The 17,555-nt window shown below is 43.8% G+C and overlaps 1 protein-coding gene across 37 annotated transcripts in view; it reads left to right on the top strand.

Moving 5' to 3' along the window:
* SLC9A7 (solute carrier family 9 member A7) overlaps positions 1–16,364 on the top strand; it is a 150,093-nt gene extending 133,729 nt beyond the window's left edge. For 4 of the 37 annotated variants that reach the window (XR_013412798.1, XR_013412782.1, XR_013412791.1 and 1 more), the window contains 3 exons: positions 2,450–2,555; positions 8,603–9,599; positions 11,299–11,429. Coding sequence is in view for 6 of the 37 variants with exons in the window: in XM_077988566.1 (XP_077844692.1) it covers positions 2,450–2,555; positions 8,603–8,854 (358 nt within the window). In the remaining 31 variants the exon portion in view is untranslated. Of the gene's footprint in view, positions 1–2,421; positions 2,556–8,602; positions 10,648–10,779; positions 11,430–12,922 lie in introns of those variants that run through there. The other 33 variants (XR_013412797.1, XR_013412785.1, XR_013412792.1 and 30 more) reach the window with 14 other exon arrangements.
* The last annotated feature ends 1,191 nt before the right edge of the window (positions 16,365–17,555 follow it).

Genomic DNA, 17,555 nt, shown 5'->3' with positions numbered 1-17,555 from the left:
CATAACTGGACCACATGCAGGGCAAACCCTGTTCCTGTAGATTCACTTGCTCTCACGTGAAAATTAAAAACCAAAATCTTAAACCCTCTTGGTTTTTTTGTTTTGTTTTGTTTTGTTTTGAGATGAGGTCTCACTCCGTTGCCCAGGCTGGAGTGTGGTGGTGCACTCGGCTCACGGCAACCTTCCCCTCCCGGGCTCAAGCAATCTTCCCACCTCAGCCTCCCAAGTAGCTGGGACCACAGGTGCATGCCACCATGCCCAGCTAATTTTTTGTATATTTGGTAGAGAGAGAGTTTTGCCATGTTGCCCAGGCTGGTCTCAAACTCCTGGGCTCAAGCAATCTGCCCGCCTCAGCCTCCCAAGGTGCTAGGATTACAGGCATGAGCCACTTCGCCCAACCCCTCATGGTTTCTTAAGTTGACATAGTCATCAAATGGGCAGGTGGCTTATTATATATGGTCTTTGGAGATGCTGAAAATGTTAAAAATTTATTGAAGTATGACAGATATACAGAAAAGTACACAAATAATAAGTGCTCAGTAAATTATCACAAAATAAACACACTCATTTAACACCAAACCAACCAAGAAACAAAATTACCAAGGCTGGGCATGGTAGCTTATGCCTTTAGTCCCAGTACTTTGGGAGGCCAAGGCAGGTGGATCACTTGAGCCCAGGAATTATAGACCAGCCTGGGCAACATGATGAAACCCTGTCTCTACAAAAAATGCAAAAATTACCCAGGTGTGGTGGCACACACCTGTAGTCCAGCTACTTGGGCTCTGTCTCCAAAAAAAAAAAAAAAAAAAAGAGAGACAGAAACAAAATTGCCAACCCCTTCATGCCATGACTCAATTACTACTCCTTCCCTCTCCCCAAATGTAATTGCTCTGTTGACTTCTAGCAACACTTAATAGTTTTACCTATTTTTCAACTTTCTATAAATAGGATTATATAGTATATATATTTTAGTGTCTGGCTTATTTGGCTTGACATCATGTGTATAATACAGCCATGTTGTTATGTGTAGTTCTAGTTCATTTGTTCTCATTGTTCCATAGTATTTCTTATATAAATATATTACAATTTATTCTATTATTGATGTACATGTCTTTTGATGTACATATACATATTTTTTTTGGTAATCTACCCAGGAGTAACATTGCTGGGTCATAGGGCATGGGTAGGTTCAACTTTAGAAGACAGTGCCAGTTTTCCAAAATAGTGGTACTACTTTACACAGTCACTTCTAGTGTATGAGAGTTCCAGTTACTCCACATCCTCACCAACATTTGGTGTCGTCAGTCTTTTTAATTTTAGCCATTCTATTGGGTTTGTAGTGGTATTTAATCATGGCTTTAATTTGCATTTCTTTCAACTTTACAATATGGTGTGAAATTGATCTGCGTTCAGTAGAAACCATACTTTGAATACCCATACAACCATCCTGTTTTTCATTTTCAGTACAGTATGTAATAAATTACATGAGATATTTAATACTGTATTATAAAATAGGCTTTGTGTTAGATGATGTTGCCCAACTGTAGGCTAATGTGAGTGTTCTGAGCACCTTTAATGTAGCCTGGGCTAAGCTGTGGTGTTTGGTAGGTTAGGTGTGTTAAATGCATTTTTGGCTTATGATATTTTCAACCTAATGGGCTTATTGGGATGTAACTGCATCATAAGTCGAGGGGCATCTGTAGTGTGTAGAGACCAGGGATGCTGCTCAATATCCTACCATACACAGAACAGCCCCCATAACAAAGAATGATCTGGCCCTAAATGTCAGTAGTGTTGAGGTTGAAAAGCCTTGTGTTAGCGTCTAGGAGAGAAGCTATGGGTAGAGTGAAGAATGGTCCTGTATGGGAAGTTGAGAGATTTACAGTCTGAGTAACCTTACTGAAATCATTTGATGTTGCCAAGTCTCAGTTTCTGCCTTTGTAGTAGCCCCAGGCTACCCCTAAGGTCCTGTCCAACTTCAACATTTCCACCACCTGCCCTCTGGGTAGAGTGGCTTAACAGGAATCCATGCAGAGAACAAGAGCAGAGGGGACACAGGGGCTGCAGCTCCCCACTCCAGGGACACTATCTCCTGTTTCCAAGGCCTGGAGCCAGTTGTGTGTCAGAGGCTGAAATGCTGATTGAAACCAAAACTTACATTCAGCATGACAAAGGGAGAAGGGGGATCTAATTTCTAATTAATCAAATACACGTTTGAACTGAAAATTGGGAATTACCAACCCAAGAGTTAACAGTTACTATTTAAGGCTGATAGGGTGTATCTTACTCTTTGATTCAAACTGTTGCATGTTACAAGTATTTTGTGTATTGTACTAGTAAAATGGGGAAAAGAAGGTTTTTGTGGGTGGAATGTCGGGCGATTTTTAAGCACATTTTGTTGTGTATATGTTTTCTTTGCAGCCATTTTTCCTTAATTCCCATTTTAAAGTTACCTGAAGCCCATCCTCACACACAGCGGCCCCCCACTAACCACCACGCTCCCTGCCTGGTGTGGCTTGCTGGCTCGATGTCTGACCAGTCCCCAGGTGTATGATGTAAGTACTGCATGTCAGGGTTGGAGTCCTGGTCACCATGCCAGGGCAGTGTCTTACATAAGAAGAAGAAACCATCATACTTATGCCTCCAAATCCACAGATTTTTGCTTCTCTAATAAGCTGATTGGCCAACTTACCTATGTTTATAGATTTTGCACAGTAACAGAGAAACCTTTTACCAGGGTAATGGGATTCCCCAACATCGGCAGCTGTGGTATAGTAGAAAGAACACTGGATTTGGAATCAGAGCCACTGGATTGGAACGCAACCCCTGACAGGCCATAGATGTGCTCTGCATCTCAGTTCTTTTTTTTTTTTTTTTTTTTTTTTTTTGAGACGGAGTCTCACTCTGTCACCCAGGCTGGAGTACAGTGGTACGATCTCAGCTCACTGCAACCTCTGCCTCCTGGGTTCAAGCAGTTCTTTGCCTCAGCCTCCTGAGTAGCTGGGATTACAGGCACCTGCCACCACACCTGGCTAATTTAGTAGAGACAGGGTTTCACCATGTTGGCCAGGCTGGTCTTGAACTCCTGACCTCGTGATCCACCCGCCTCAGCCTCCCAAAGTGCTGGGATTACAGGCGTGAGCCACCGCTCCAGGCCTACATCTCAGTTTTCTAATCTATAAAATGGGCCTAGTAGTACAGGCTGGCTGGAAGCATTAAATGATGAAATACATGAAGATACCCTGAACCACAAAACATGCAAGGATTCCTTTTCTAAATAGTTTATGTTGATATGGTTAGGCCCTTTCTTTCCATTTTCAGATTCTGGAAATAGACTCAGCACAGTATGAAAAGAACATGTACACTGGTGGACATCTTAGATTTAGGGCTGACTCCTGAACTCCTGGTGTGGGTTGCAGGGTGCAGGGCAGAGAGGTAGAGAGAGCAAGGTAGCTACCCACGTGGAAGGAGTAGAGGAGAGGTCAAAGGCCTTCCTTCATCCCTCCTTGGCCATCCTAATCATCTTGTCCCTAACACAGTCATTATGCCCTGGAAGAAAAGAATTTCTCAAATTTGCATACAGCTCTAGAGTTCACAAAGGCTAAGTTCATTCTTTGGGTCATACCGTGAATCAGCAAGCACTGCAGCATTACAGAGAAGGAAAGTGCATCTCAGAGAGGATGTGAGTTGGCCCCGAGCTCACAGTTAGTAATTAGCTGGGACCCTCATGCAGGTCTTCACATTCTTGGCAAATGACCTGCAGTTTACTTGATTGGTGATGAGGAGGCAGAACACAAAGCCAAGATCTGAAAGAGAACGGCCCTAAACAGGTTAAGTTCTAACGAGGGGTAGCAGGGTTAGGAAAGGCAGTGCACATTCATGTGGTACAGAGGGGAAAGGGATGTGGACACCATAGCTAGGTGGGGGCGCTGGGGCGGAAGAGAAGGGCAGCCACATCAGAGCAGCCGAGATTGGAGGATGCAGCTCTTTAAATGGCACACTCTTCCTTCAAGAACAGGGATGACAACTGCCAAGTCACCGTGTGTCCTAAACCCGCTGCTGCAGAGAGTAAGCTCTGTGTGTCTGTCATCCCTAGGCCCTCGGACCCCTCCTTGGCCCCCTCAGAGGAAGGTGACCATTGAAAAGTCCTGGTAGGCAACAACAGAACTTTACGCTTAGAAACTCAGCTGGGCTGCTGGGTTTCGCCCGCTTCGGAGCAGGTTCTGCCTGGTAAAAATGTAGTTCTGCCACAGCTGTTGCTTGGAAATTTCACCAAATGTGACAGCAGCATTCATGTGTCTTTCTCTTAAAGACAGTTGAACTTTCAACACCCACGGCTCCTCCCCATATAAAAATGAAATTCCTGTGCCACCTGCGATAAACTGGTTTTAAATGACAAAAAGAAATATGTAGGATGGTGAGAACACCATTTCCCTAGAACTGCTCCCAGTTTGTAAAGTGATGTCTAATGCTTGTGGTAAGTTTTAAATGTAATATGTCTCAGCCTAAATAATAATGCTAGTTACCTGTTAGGTTAGAAGGACACAGACTAATAGATTAAAAACTTAGTTTTGTAATTTTTCATCCTGCTACTAGCTTACTTAAGAAAAGCTGTCTTGTGCTGAATGCTGACTGGTTTGCTCAGTTTGGCCCGCTGTCTAAAGTGGTAGTAGGGACCCTTTACATACATCATCGGAGACTAAGGGTGCTGACGGCATCTCCACTTCTCCCACTAATGAAGCCCCAACTGTGATTACACTTTCTGATCTTAAGTTTCACTGGGTTTATATATATAAATTTGTCTTCTAACTCTAGTCTCTTCTAAACACTTTGTAAAACTTTCCATCTTAATTGGGTTTTAATAAGGATCACTTTTCATGTCTATGTAATAGTAAAACAACAAATCTACTATTAAAACTTTATAAAAACCTTATGTAATCTGAAGCTTACTAACCAGTCCCTTGCCCATAGATTAGGAATATCCGGACTAGTTTGAACTCGGCGTAAACTCAGTAAGCTTAGAATTGCATCAATTTCAAGTGCTTCCCCCAGCAGTTCAAGGGACTCACTCCAAGTTTGCTTCGGGGGGTCATGTTTCGGCTGTGACTCCCCACAGCCAACCTAAGACTGAGTGACTTGGGCTTCTAGTGAGAATCACCCTCAGTCCTGCTGCTTTTAGCCGGGGTCCTGCCTAGGGTCTCAGCCAGCTCCAGACATGGTGGGGCCTGCTGCTGAGACAGTGGGAGCAAAGGGTCTCTTCAAAATTATCAGTGGAGGAACCCAAAATTGACAGAGGTGAAGGGGCTCACTGCAAAGTTTAGTGCTGGGTGAGGGTCTCAGATTGGGCAGTTCTCATGGCTTTTGACACCTGTTGCATGGTTCTTACCAACCATCTAAAAGGTGTTTTCTACTTTGCCAAGTTTATTTGGAGATTTCTAAGATGTTCATCAGTCATTATTTCCACTAACGTTAAACCACTTAGGTGTGGTATCCACCTTCCTAACAATGTTCTTTCACTTTTGAAAATGACCTCTGGTTATTTAAAATGCACACGTCCCCACACACTGTTGTTTGCAGGTGTTTTCATGGTGATTTCACTGCATTTTCATAGCAGACTTCATTGCACAGCTAGTTACATGATTATACAGACCTTCAGCGTAACAAAACAAACTTGTGTCAATCCTATCATCTAGAATTCAAGGGAGCAGATTGGTTTTATCATCTGCATGTAACATTATTAGGCTTTGATGTCAGAATCACTCTCCATGGGTTGTTCATTTGTTTTTTCAGACAGTCTTGCTCTCTTGCCCAGGCTGCAGTGCAATGGTATCATCTTGGCTCACTGCAACCTCTGCCTCCCAGGTTCAAGCGATTTTTGTGCCTCAGCCTCCCGAGTAGCTGGGATTACAGCTGCGTGCCACTATGCCTGGTTAATTTTTGTATTTTTTGTAGAGACGTGGTTTCACCATGTTGAGCAGCCTGGTCTCAAACTCCTGACCTCAAGTGATCTGCTTGCCTCGGCCTCCCAAAGTACTGGGATTACAGGTGTGAGCCACCACGCCCAGCCTCTCCATGGGTGTTTTTTTTTTTTTTTTTTTTTTTTTGAGACAGAGTCTCGCTCTGTCATCCAGGCTGGAGTGCGGTGGTGCAGTCGCAGCTCACTACAACCTCTGCCTCCCCAGTTCAAGCGATTCTCCTGCCTCAGCCTCCTGAGTAGCTGGGATTACAGGTTCACAGTACCACGCCTGGCTAATTTTTGTATTTTTAGTAGAGATGGGGTTTTACCATGTTGTCCAGGCTGGTCTCGAACCCCTGACCTCGTGATCCACCCTCCTTGGCCTCCCAAAGTACTGGGATTACAGGCGTGAGCCGCCGCGCCCAGCCTCCATGGGTTTTACTATGGCCTTGTTTCTGAATGACCTTTCCTTGGGTACTATGTCTGGGCTTGGGAGTTTCGCAAATGCAACGGGCTGACATCCAGTTTTGTTTTCTCCTATCAATGAATTTAGGCTCTGCTTCCCTCTGCAAAGAGTGAAAGCGGACCACATCACAGTTCATGCCCAGGGTTTCCTCTGTGGTGCTTTGGTGGGCTTTCTTTCATTTGCAGAATTACTCTCACCTGCAGTTGTCCCATGTTTGCCTCTGTCCTTCCATGGCTCCAAAGCTTGAAGCAGTAAAATATGTGCCAGGACCATTTCCCTGAAAACTGGAAGCCAAGAGCCCTGGCAGAGAGATTTTGACAGAGATGAACAAAATCATTATGTTGCACATGTATGAATGGGAGAACTGGGATGTGCTGAGACAGGGAAGGTGAACTCCCTGGGAGCTGGAAATTCGGATGGGAGACATAAGCTACTGGCTGGGCGTGGTGGCTTATGCCTGTAATGCCAGCACTTTGGGAGGCCGAGGCGGGAGGATCACCTGAGGTCAAGAGTTTGAGACTAGCCTGACCAACATGGTGAAACTCCCATCTCTACTAAAAATACAAAAATTAGCCGGGTGTAGTGGCACATGCCTGTAATCCCAGCTACTCAGGAGGCTGAGGCAGGAGAATTACTTGAACCTGGGAGGCGGAGGTTGCAGAGAGCCAAGATTGCACCATTGCACTCCAGCCTGGGTGGCAAGAGTGAAACTCCGTCCCAAAAAATAAGAGAAAGAAGGAAGGCTACTGTAAAGCAGATCGAGTTTCAGGACTTTCTAAACACTGGTAAAGAGGAAATTTGGGAGCTTAGAGCAAGTTTTAGAACTATGCTCTGAGCATCTGCCTGAATACAGGACTTTTATCTCATTGGGCATTTGCACCCTGCTTCATTCCAGTGGGGATATGAAGCAGCAAGTGAGAGGAGTTGCGTGCTTGCTTGTCAAAAATGCTGAAGCATTAGTTAAGTGGAGTCACACTGTAGGCTGTGTGTGGAGAAGCTGACATCACTGAGAATGCAGAAAACAAGTATGTGATTGGCGCCAGTGAGTACACAGACATAAGTCTGGGAGAGGAAACTCAACCCATGAGTCTTCCCTAGCTGGTGCATTTACCCAGCATTCACTTAGCACCTACTATGAGGTAAGCACCATTGAGGAAGGTGCCAAGGTGTGGAGAAGGAGGTCACTGCCCTTTGGTGTTTTTCACCTAGATGGGGAGTCCAGGCACTGACCTGGGGGAATCTGCCCATGGCCTTGGGCAGTGTGACTGTGCGAGGGCCCTGAGGGGGTCAGAGAGGCCAGTTCGGCACCCCAGAGACTGTCTCATAAGAGGATACAGGACTTCAGATCAGCTTTGAAGGGTCAGTGGGAAAAAGGAGAGAAAAAAATCAGTTTACCCAGCGTATTTGACACTGTGTTTGCCCTTCTAGAAGGCAGTGCACAGTACTCAATAGGCCTCAATGCAGCGGGGGAGCTGGTTTGTGGCCTTGCCCTTGTTTTGTTGGTTAAATCCATTGGAGGAAGAAGATCCTGTCTGACCTCATGCCGTCTCCGGCACTCTTGCTACCATCTGATAGTTCAAGTGCTTGCGACTTTGCTCTCCCTCGATCATTTGATTCATCCACCTGAGGATGTGGCGGGTGGGCTTCCTACCAGGGTTTTCCTGTGGGGAGATGACCGGGGAAACAGGGAGGAAATCCTAATTATGGCTTGTCCTCTTCCCTGAATTACTGTCTAGGACAAAGAGTAGTTCCAATGTAAACAAGACGGGTTGGAGACGGTTTGTATAGGGCGGGAGGCCCATCCAGAATGCCTACCCAGAGAAGACAGTACCTAAAACCTGTTTGCAACGTTTGCCCAGTTACCCTACTCTGGCCTTTCTTTGTGTGTTGAGAAGCTGGAAATCCAGGCTGGTCTCCCTTTCTTCCCTTTTTCACTAACCCCAAGCTGTCAGACATTGAAATCAGGAACTGTTTTCTAGTATTCTAAGTCCTAGTCCTGGCAACTGTGCCTAGCCCTCTACAGTTTGCGTCCAGTTACCACACTAGAGGCTCAAGGCAGGCAAGTTTCATAATCCCCAGTTTTCAGATGAGGAGTTGGGATTGGGGTTAGGGTTGGTGCCAAACCTGGAAGATATCAGTCTCTCATTTTTGTTGTTGTTGTTGTTGGTTGCACTTTTCAGAACCAAGAGCCACTGAGAGAGGAAGACTCCGATTTCATCCTGACCGAAGGCGACCTGACATTGACGTACGGGGACAGCACAGTGACTGCAAATGGCTCCTCAAGTTCGCACACCGCCTCCACGAGTCTGGAGGGCAGCCGGAGAACGAAGAGCAGCTCGGAGGAAGTGCTGGAGCGAGACCTGGGAATGGGAGACCAGAAGGTTTCGAGCCGGGGCACCCGCCTAGTGTTTCCTCTGGAAGATAATGCTTGACTTTCCCCCCAAACCCTGGCACGATGGGGTAGGCTCCCGATTGGGTGAGGACGGCCTAGTGTTGTTTGAGGTGGGGCAGTGACTAGGTTGAACTAACTCTTCTATTTTATTGGAGTCTGAAGCTATCGTAACACTTAAAATTTAATTCACAATGCAGATGGTGAGGCAAAAGTGTCTCTAAATTCAGACAAATATAGACCTATTCCCACTTTTTTTCACATAGTGCGCTGTTTCAGAGTTAAACAAAAAAATAGCATGCTTTAATGGTCTCCTAATTCATTCACCTGCAGTATCTGAACAAGGCGAGGCAGGTGCTGGGCGGGGGATTCCTCCCATGAGAGGCTGCATCTCAGTACACAGCAGTGCAAGTCAAGCTGACCATAGAAATATCAAGTTAAAGAGAAGGAAGGCAATTGAGATCGGAACTCCAAGGATTATGGGAAACTGGTGTTAAATGGGACAGAAAACATGAAAAAGCAATTTGAGTGGAGGCTCTGGCAACGAAGGCTGCTTGACTGCAACCTCATATCAGCATTCCTGACTTTATGCTGCCTGTGTTTTTTCTAGACTGAAGATTTGAAAATACATCCATGAACATTTCAACATGGAACAAAGAATTATAGTTCCTTCTCTGGTGATATCCATAAAGAAGTAGTTATGAAATGTTTAAAACCAAAGGCAAATAGTGTTATACTCTTATTTTTTAATTAATCTGAGGAAAGGAGGTATTTAGAAACTGATGATGGTACCACTGCAAAAAGCATTCAACTTTTTTTTTTTTTTTTTTTTTCGAGATGGAGTTTTGCTCTTGTCGCCCAGGCTGGAGTGCAGTGGTGTGGTCTCGGCTCACTGCAACCTCTGCCTCACAGATTGAAGTGATTCTCCTGTCTCAGCCTCCTGAGTAGCTGGGATTACAGGCGCCCACCACCATGCCCAGCTAATTTTTTGTATTTTTGGTAGAGACGAGGTTTCACCATGTTGGCCAGGCTGGTCTCAAACTCCTGACCTTGTGATCCACCTGCCTTGGCCTCCCAAAGTGCTGGGATTACAGGTGTGAGCCACTGCACCCAGCCAGCATTCAACTTCTGAGGGCTGCCATATGAGCTGACAGCCTAGGGAAATAATCACTAGGACTGAAGTATGTACTGTGGGTTTAGAAGTAACACCACATTTTGTAGGATGCTATCATCTGGGCAAGAGAAGGCAGCAAGAAACCTACAAGGCACCAGGCTAGAATTCAGAGGGAAAGAAATCCCAATGCAAAAAAATTAACTGCAAAGTAATATAACACAGTAGTCTCAAGACTGGGTAGAATTCCAAACTTTGAGCTGATGAATGCATGAGATTTCAGTGGCCACCTGAGGAGTCAGAGGGCAGACAATGGAACATTAAGTATTTTCAGCTCACTAGAAAGTTGTGTCTTCTATGAGCTTAAGAATCCGAGTGTCTTTACGCCACTGAGTGCCATGCAGAGAAGGGTCATTTTCCTTATATCTGGGGAGGTTGCTGCACCAGCTTAACATGTGGGTGTGATTTGAAAGTTAGGTTTTCAGTTTGGGTTCTTTCTGGATGAGCTGTTCTGTCTGTCTACACCTGTAGTGCTGAAATACAGAAAGACCTCTCGGGAAAAGTTTGAGTTTCTCCCCATGTCTCTGTGCTTCAGTGCTAGCTTTTTTCTGGCAACCCAATTTCTAAAAAAATGCTTTCAATAATGTGGGCATTTTTCTTTTTTTTTCCTTTTTCTTTCTTTCTTTTTTTTTGAGATGGAGTCTCGCTGTGTCACCCAGGCTGGAGTGCAGTGGCACGATCTCGGCTCACTGCAACCTACGCCTCCCAGGTTCAAGCGATTCTCCTGCCTCAGCCTCCTGAGTAGCTGGGATTACAGGCACCCGCCACCACGCCCGGCTAATTTTTTGTATTTTTAGTAGAGACGGGGTTTCACCATACTGGCCAGTTTTTCTTATGATGGCAGACAAAACAGTGTCCCAGTCTAGTCCACCCATAGTGAAATCAGCCATTTAATCTTCTCAATTCTCATGTTTAATGCTTAATTTTTAAATAAGACATTGCTTTACAACTTTGTGTTTGAATTGATAATTTGTGCAAATCAGGAAAATACCTATTTAATTAGGTTGAGCCATATGAATTTGCTGATATTTGACCATTTTGTAAAAACAGTAGTGGGAATTTCATATGGTTCAATAAAATAAAATTGAGACCGGGCACAGTGGCTTATGGCCATAATCACTTTGGGAGGCTGAGGCAGGAGGATCACTTGAGCTCAGGAATTCAAGACCAGACTGGGCAACGTGGCAAAACCCTGTTTCTACAGAAATACAAAAATGAGCCAGGCATGGTAGCACATGCCTGTAGTTCCAGCTACTTGGGAGGCTGAGGCGGGAGGATCGCTTGAGCCCAAGAGGCAGAGGTTGCAGTGAGCTGAGATCATGCCACTGCAATCCAGTCTGGGCAACAGAATGAGACCCTGTCTCAAAAAAAAAAAATACAGTTGAATGATTTTTATTCTCCTCTTTCCTTTTTATCTACAATAAAGTTCATTTTGATTGTATGGTCATCCATGGTTTTTGGAAGTTTGAAAAATGCTAAACAACCTACTCAAACCCATGAGGCCTCAGGGTTAACTAGGCTAGTGAAGGACTTAAGAATAAGACCTACACCCCACCCCACAGCCAGAGAAAGAGCTTTCATAGCCCCTGGAAGGGAAGTTCTTATATCCTGGGGTGAAGTTGCAGACAGCAGCTACCAGGCATGGCAGAGGCCTGTATTATCTATGTGCTGGAGTCCAGAACCAGCACAGGATTTTTTATTTAGCAGAGTCAGTAATGACCAGTCATGCCATATAAATCTAAAAGGCAAGGCTTGTTTTGTTTTCATTTTTGTTTTTGTTTTGCAGAGATGGAGAGATAGGCTGCTTGGCTCTTTGGTTGGGTCTTTATAAAGCTTTGCTTATCTTATATTGCTTACTTAATTTTGGAGGGAAAACGCTAACAGACACACCCTGGTGATGGTTCTTTGTTCACCTCAAGGCCTTGTTGTTATGTTGTTGTTGTTTGTTTTTGTGTGTGTGTGTTTTTGTTTTGTTTTGTTTTGAGATGGAGTCTTGCTCTATCCCCCAGGCTGGAGTGCAGTGCCATGATCTCGGCTTACTGCAATCTCCACCTCCCAGGTTCAAGCGATTCTCCTACTTCAGCCTCCCGAGTAGCTGGGATTACAGGTGCCCACCACCACACCCAGCTAATTTTTTTGTATTTTTTAGTAGAGATGGGGTTTCACCATGTTGGCCAGGATGGTCTTGATCTACTGACCTCGTGATCCACCCGCCTCGGCCTCCCAAAGTGCTGGGATTACAGGTGTGAGCCACCGCCCCCAGCCATTATTTTGTTTTGTTTTGTTTGTTTTTTTGTTTTGTTTTTAGAAAGCTTTTACAAGATTACAAGAAATGACTCTCTTACGGAAGAAAAATAACCACCCAGTTTCCCTTCCTAGTCTTCGTTCAATTCATAGAGTGTTGTGTTTATCCCCAAAGGGTCTTGTAGTCTTCACTGCAAACATTTGATTCTGATCTACTCACATACAAGGAAATGTAGATTTGCCAAGACCAAAACTAGAGGGGCGGGCTTCCCATCAGGGTTTTCCTGTGGGGAGATGACAAGAGAAACAGGGAGGAAATCCTAATTATGGCTTGTCCTCTTCCCTGAATTGCTGTCTACGACAGTGTAGTTTAAATGTAAACAAGGTGGGTTAGGGACGGTTTGTGTAGGGCAGGAGGCCCACCCAGAAGGCCTACCCAGGGAAGAGAGGGCCCAGAACCTAGATGCAGCATTTGTCTAGTAACCCTACCCCGGCCTTTCTTTGTATGTTAGGAAGCTGGAAATGCAGGCTGGTCTCCCTTTCTTGCCTTTGTCACTAACCCCGAGCTGTTAGCCATTTGGAATCAGAACTGCTTTCCAGTGTTCTAAGTCCTTATTTGATGACAAATATTTGGTGAATCAAAGTAAGGCACTTTGGTCCTAATTTTTGACCTTTGGTCCTAATTTTTGTTTGTAGTTTGTGGAGAATAACCCTGACCTTACCAGGGGTCCTGGGAATGTGAATCCATTCATCAAGTGGTTCCACATCTAGAAGCATTTTGCCTATGCCGTGTGGAGAAAAGTAGAGTGCCACAAAGCCCAGGCATCATTCAACACGAGGCCAACTATCTGCTGCCAGTCTGGCATAAGATCAGATTGAAACTGCTAAGTAATGGTACATCCAACTAAACAAAGTTCTTCCAAGAGAGTAAACCCAAGTCATCTTATACACGTATTTGTTCTGGGTTGGCGGGGATGACAGTTCAGTAGAGTCCGATGTTCTAGAGCAGAGGTTCTCAACCCTGGCTGTAAATTAGGATCATCTGGCCAGTTTTTGTTTTTAAATCAGTGCAAGGGCCCTCCCCTCAGAGATTCGGATTCAGTAGCTTCAGATGGGACCTGGAATCCATGCTTTGTTTGGAACCTCAGGAGTGTCCTTGATGTGCAGCCAGGATTGACAAGAGCCTTTAGTCTAGGGCTCGCAGCAGACCCTATTTGGAATCTGATTTTAAAGAATGGTCTAGCAGATGAAGGTTTTTTTTTTTTTTTTTTTAAATTGTTAGTCATGTGAAACGAACTGAGTATTGACCAATAATACAGGCTGGGCAGCTATGAGAGAGTTTGATGCTAATCTTTGCAGAACTCAAGAACATACTCCATAAAGTACAGCTGAAAAGATCACGAAAACCTTGGAGTCTTCAAGGAGAGAGAAGGGTGACTTGGAGTATGTATGGGGAGAATTAAAAACCTGCCATCTTGGTTCCCACTTGTGGGGAATAAAGGGAAGGTATTAACTGAGCTGCTGACTAATCAAGCATGAAGGTTTCTGGGAAGCTGTTTTGTTTTGTTTTTAATTTCACCTGGAATTAAATTAATAGTCCCCTCTGGAGTCAGATTTTCTTTCCCTTCACCTGGCCTCATGCCTGAGTCCACATTGGATTCCTCAGAGTAAGGGTGGGCCCGTTTACTGCTGGAGCAAAGTAGAAGGTTGTGGTCCTTTGCTATCACATGGTGATGGTGGTAGTTTCTGTAGCAGGTGATTAAGGAGATGCACACTTTTGTGTAGCCTTGACAGAGAGAAGATGAAAGCTGCTATTCCTTTTAGTACGCTTTTTGAGAACTACCAGAAACCTAAACTTTCTCTCCTAGAGAAGAAAATTTGGAATTTAAATAAGGCCACATTTCTTCCTAGGAAACAAGCACAGGAAGGGCATATGGATCCGAGCATCCAGGGTGGTTACTGGGGTGATGAGACAAATAAGCATTGATGCCTGGAAGGCAGAAATCACACTGTGACATCAAATGTTTCATCAAGCAAACAGCAAGGAGCTCTTCAGGCTGTGTTCTCTAAACCCGAAAATGTCCTCTGTGGTTTGGCTGACAAATGGAATCTCTTTAGAAAACATGCAAAAGGGTATCTCAGCTATCCATGAATGATTCAGTCTAGGGCAAAGAACTAACAGTTCCAAAATAGAGGTCTGTTGGTCTGTTTCACGTCATCCCGTCATCCTATCTCTCCCTGTCCTTGTCTGCAGTGGAAGTTAATGGAATCATACCAGATGTTTAATGTGAACAAGTGATTTCCAAATGTAGAAACACCACTGATGTACTTAGGGGGAAAAACAGTGGCAGGGTGTTAGAGCATCTCATCAGAGGTGAAAATCACCCACTTGGAAACCTACCATGTACCCGTTGTGAGTTCTAAGAGTGTATCAGAAAGCTGATTTTACCATCTGTTGTGAAAGATTATCTGCAATGAGGGCTGCTAGGAAGTCAGCCTACTGATCTCACAAGTATATGACTTCTTATTCCACTTCAAAAGTGGGGAACTTGACAAGTTTCTTGTCTGCCTTTTGATGTTGATTCTATAGATTCATTAGTTCAGGAAAAAGTCTTTCATATACATTAGACTGGTATCATCGAGTTCTGATCTCTTCTGTTGTTCTTTAACTGACACTCTGGCTTGCCAGTGTCAGCTGCTACATTCTGATACAGTGAAGTCGAAGGAATCTAGTGGCCAAGAGTCGTAGTTTAGAAACAACCCATCTGAATACTGCCTTTACCACTTTGATACCTGAAAAGATCATCCCTGTTTCTAAAACCTGAAAACAACATATAGAGAAATACTGTAGAAACCAGTGCTAGTGGCTTAACTAGGAAAAGCAAGTAGACTCATCAACAGTCCTTTCAAAACAAGACCTAAACAATTTTTTCCAGTTTCAATTTTCATAGACATTTTTAAAAAATTAAACACACCTTGTCACCCAGTGCTAGCAAAAATTGTAAAGAGCAAAACCAAAGTTTTTGATGTTAGTCTTATTTTTGTAAGCAGGGTATACTATAGTCATGGCCCATATGGAACACACAGGCAGCCGGCTTTCTGCTACCTGAGCCTTGGAGAAGATGAAAAGGAAGGGCTGTCTGCTGTGCTGCCCTTTGAAAAGGTCCAAAGCAGACATGAGAACACACAGCAGAAGTCACCTTCTCCTTCTGATGATCGCCTTTCAAAAGGCTTAACAGAATCACCAAATGTCACGGTCAGCTATTGGCCAGTGGAAAATTGTCTGGGCCTGTATATGTTGGAGGAACTCAGATAGAAAAGGACTTGTAAACAGCATGGAAACTTCAACATCTGCTGTCTCAAGCACTTGAATGAGGCTACAATTCAGGTGTTACTGGATGACTTAACTGCACGGACATTTGGGGGCTGACTTGTGATTATTCCAATTGTGGGCTTTGGAGAAGCAGAGGGATGGTTTTCAGTTGTGCGGGTGTTAAGTCTACGGATTGGGAATTTACCACTGAAATTGATCGTTCAAAGTGTGACTTCATAGTAGGGCCAGCTCCTCCTAAGTTGTCCTTTTGTTTTTCACATAAAATACATCTGGTACTTTTTACTTGTGAAGTTGTACTATGTCCATGAAAATAGTTAAATGAGAAGGCCATCAAGATTCATTTAATAGCTGAAAAGCAATTTTTAAAATAGAATAGGACGAATTTAACATGGAATGATGTGACCTAGGGAACTTTTTATAGAGAGCTTACATACTGTAATTGGGGAGAATTTTGTCTTCTATTTCCATTGAACAGTAGCAAACTGGTGGTTTTATAAAATTAACATTATAGTATGTTATATAAATAAATGTTATATAAAATGACATTAAAGTATAACTGTGAAAAATTAAAGACTTGGAGTTATCCACAACCTTTATGTGCAATAAGGAAAACTGCAGTAGGCCCCCAAAGTGCTGTCTTTCCCTAGCATTTTACTCAATGTTTGCCTTTGTGTATGTTTAGATTGTTATTGTAAAGCTAGCCATGTGTGTTCCTGCCCTTTACTGATATTTAACACATTTTCTCAAAGCTTTTTTTTTTTTTTTAACAAAACTCAAAATAAAACAACTAACTGGCTGAGCTAATTTTGTTTTGTATTTTAAAGTATCATCTGTTGGTAGAAGGCTGTAGTGCGATACTATTCTTAGTCTGTTTCCCTCACTGAGAGGTTCTTTTCTGGGTGTAACTATTCCTCTCCAGCTTTCTTTAGGCCTGGGGTTGGCAAACTACAGCTGGCTCCTGAACCAAGTCCAGCCCATTGCCTTTTTTTGTAAATAAAGTTTTATTGGCATGACTAGGCTCATTGATTTGCTTACTGTCTGTGGCTGCTTTCCTGCTACGATGACAAAGCTGAGGAGCTGCAACAGAGATCATATGGCCCATAAAAACTAAACTGTTTACTATCTGGGCCTTAACAGAAGTTTCTGCTAGCCTGTGATTTAGATGCTTGAAGAAATTCAGTTTTAAAATAGGGCTGGGCGCAGTGGCTCACACCTGTAATCCCAGCACTTTGGGAGGCCGAGGTGGGCGGATCACCTGAGGTCAAGAGTTCAGGACCAGCCTGGCCAACATGGTGAAAGCCCGTCTCTACTAAAAATACAAAAATTAGCCAGGCATGGTGGCACGCACCTGTAGTCCCAGCTACTCGGGAGGCTGAGGCAGGAGAATCACTTGAACCTGGGAAGTGGAGGTTGCAGTGAGCCAAGATTGCGCCACTGCACTCCAGCCTGGGTGACACAGTAAGACTCTGTCTCAAAAAAAAAAAAAAGGATGTAAAAATCACAGCAACAGATTTTTAAGACTTTCTAAAATGTGCATTAGGGGTTAAAAGATATACTTTAAATCTAGCCTCTGCCTGTGACTCCTCCTTGCCTGTAACCATCTTTAACAGGCTTTGAATGTAGAATCCTGAAAAAGGCATTACCAACTGTTGGCAACATCAACTAGTAAGACTGAAGCAAGTGGATTTGACATTGCAGCTTAATACTTAGGTTCCTACTGGATAATTGCTGAAATTCTTAAACCCAATATACAGTTTCTTCCACAGTCTTCATATTCCTCTGTATGTAGACTAGCTTTTACCCAAACCATGCAATTGAACTGCATCCAAACAAAACACATCCTGTCATTAACATGACTCCAAAGTCATTTAATAGTATAATTACAAAAGCACCAGATAGAAAAATTTAAAAGTAAAAATGTGTTTCAGTTCATTAGGGTTCTCCCAGCCCAGGGAGAAAAATTACTTTTTAAAAGTCGGTTCTGGGTAGACGGAG

The sequence above is a fragment of the Macaca mulatta genome, chromosome X, assembly GCF_049350105.2.
Source record: "Macaca mulatta isolate MMU2019108-1 chromosome X, T2T-MMU8v2.0, whole genome shotgun sequence".
NCBI classification, from domain to species: Eukaryota; Metazoa; Chordata; class Mammalia; order Primates; family Cercopithecidae; genus Macaca; species Macaca mulatta.
Note: the sequence above shows the minus strand (reverse complement) of the source record. Positions and strands in the feature narration are given on the sequence as shown.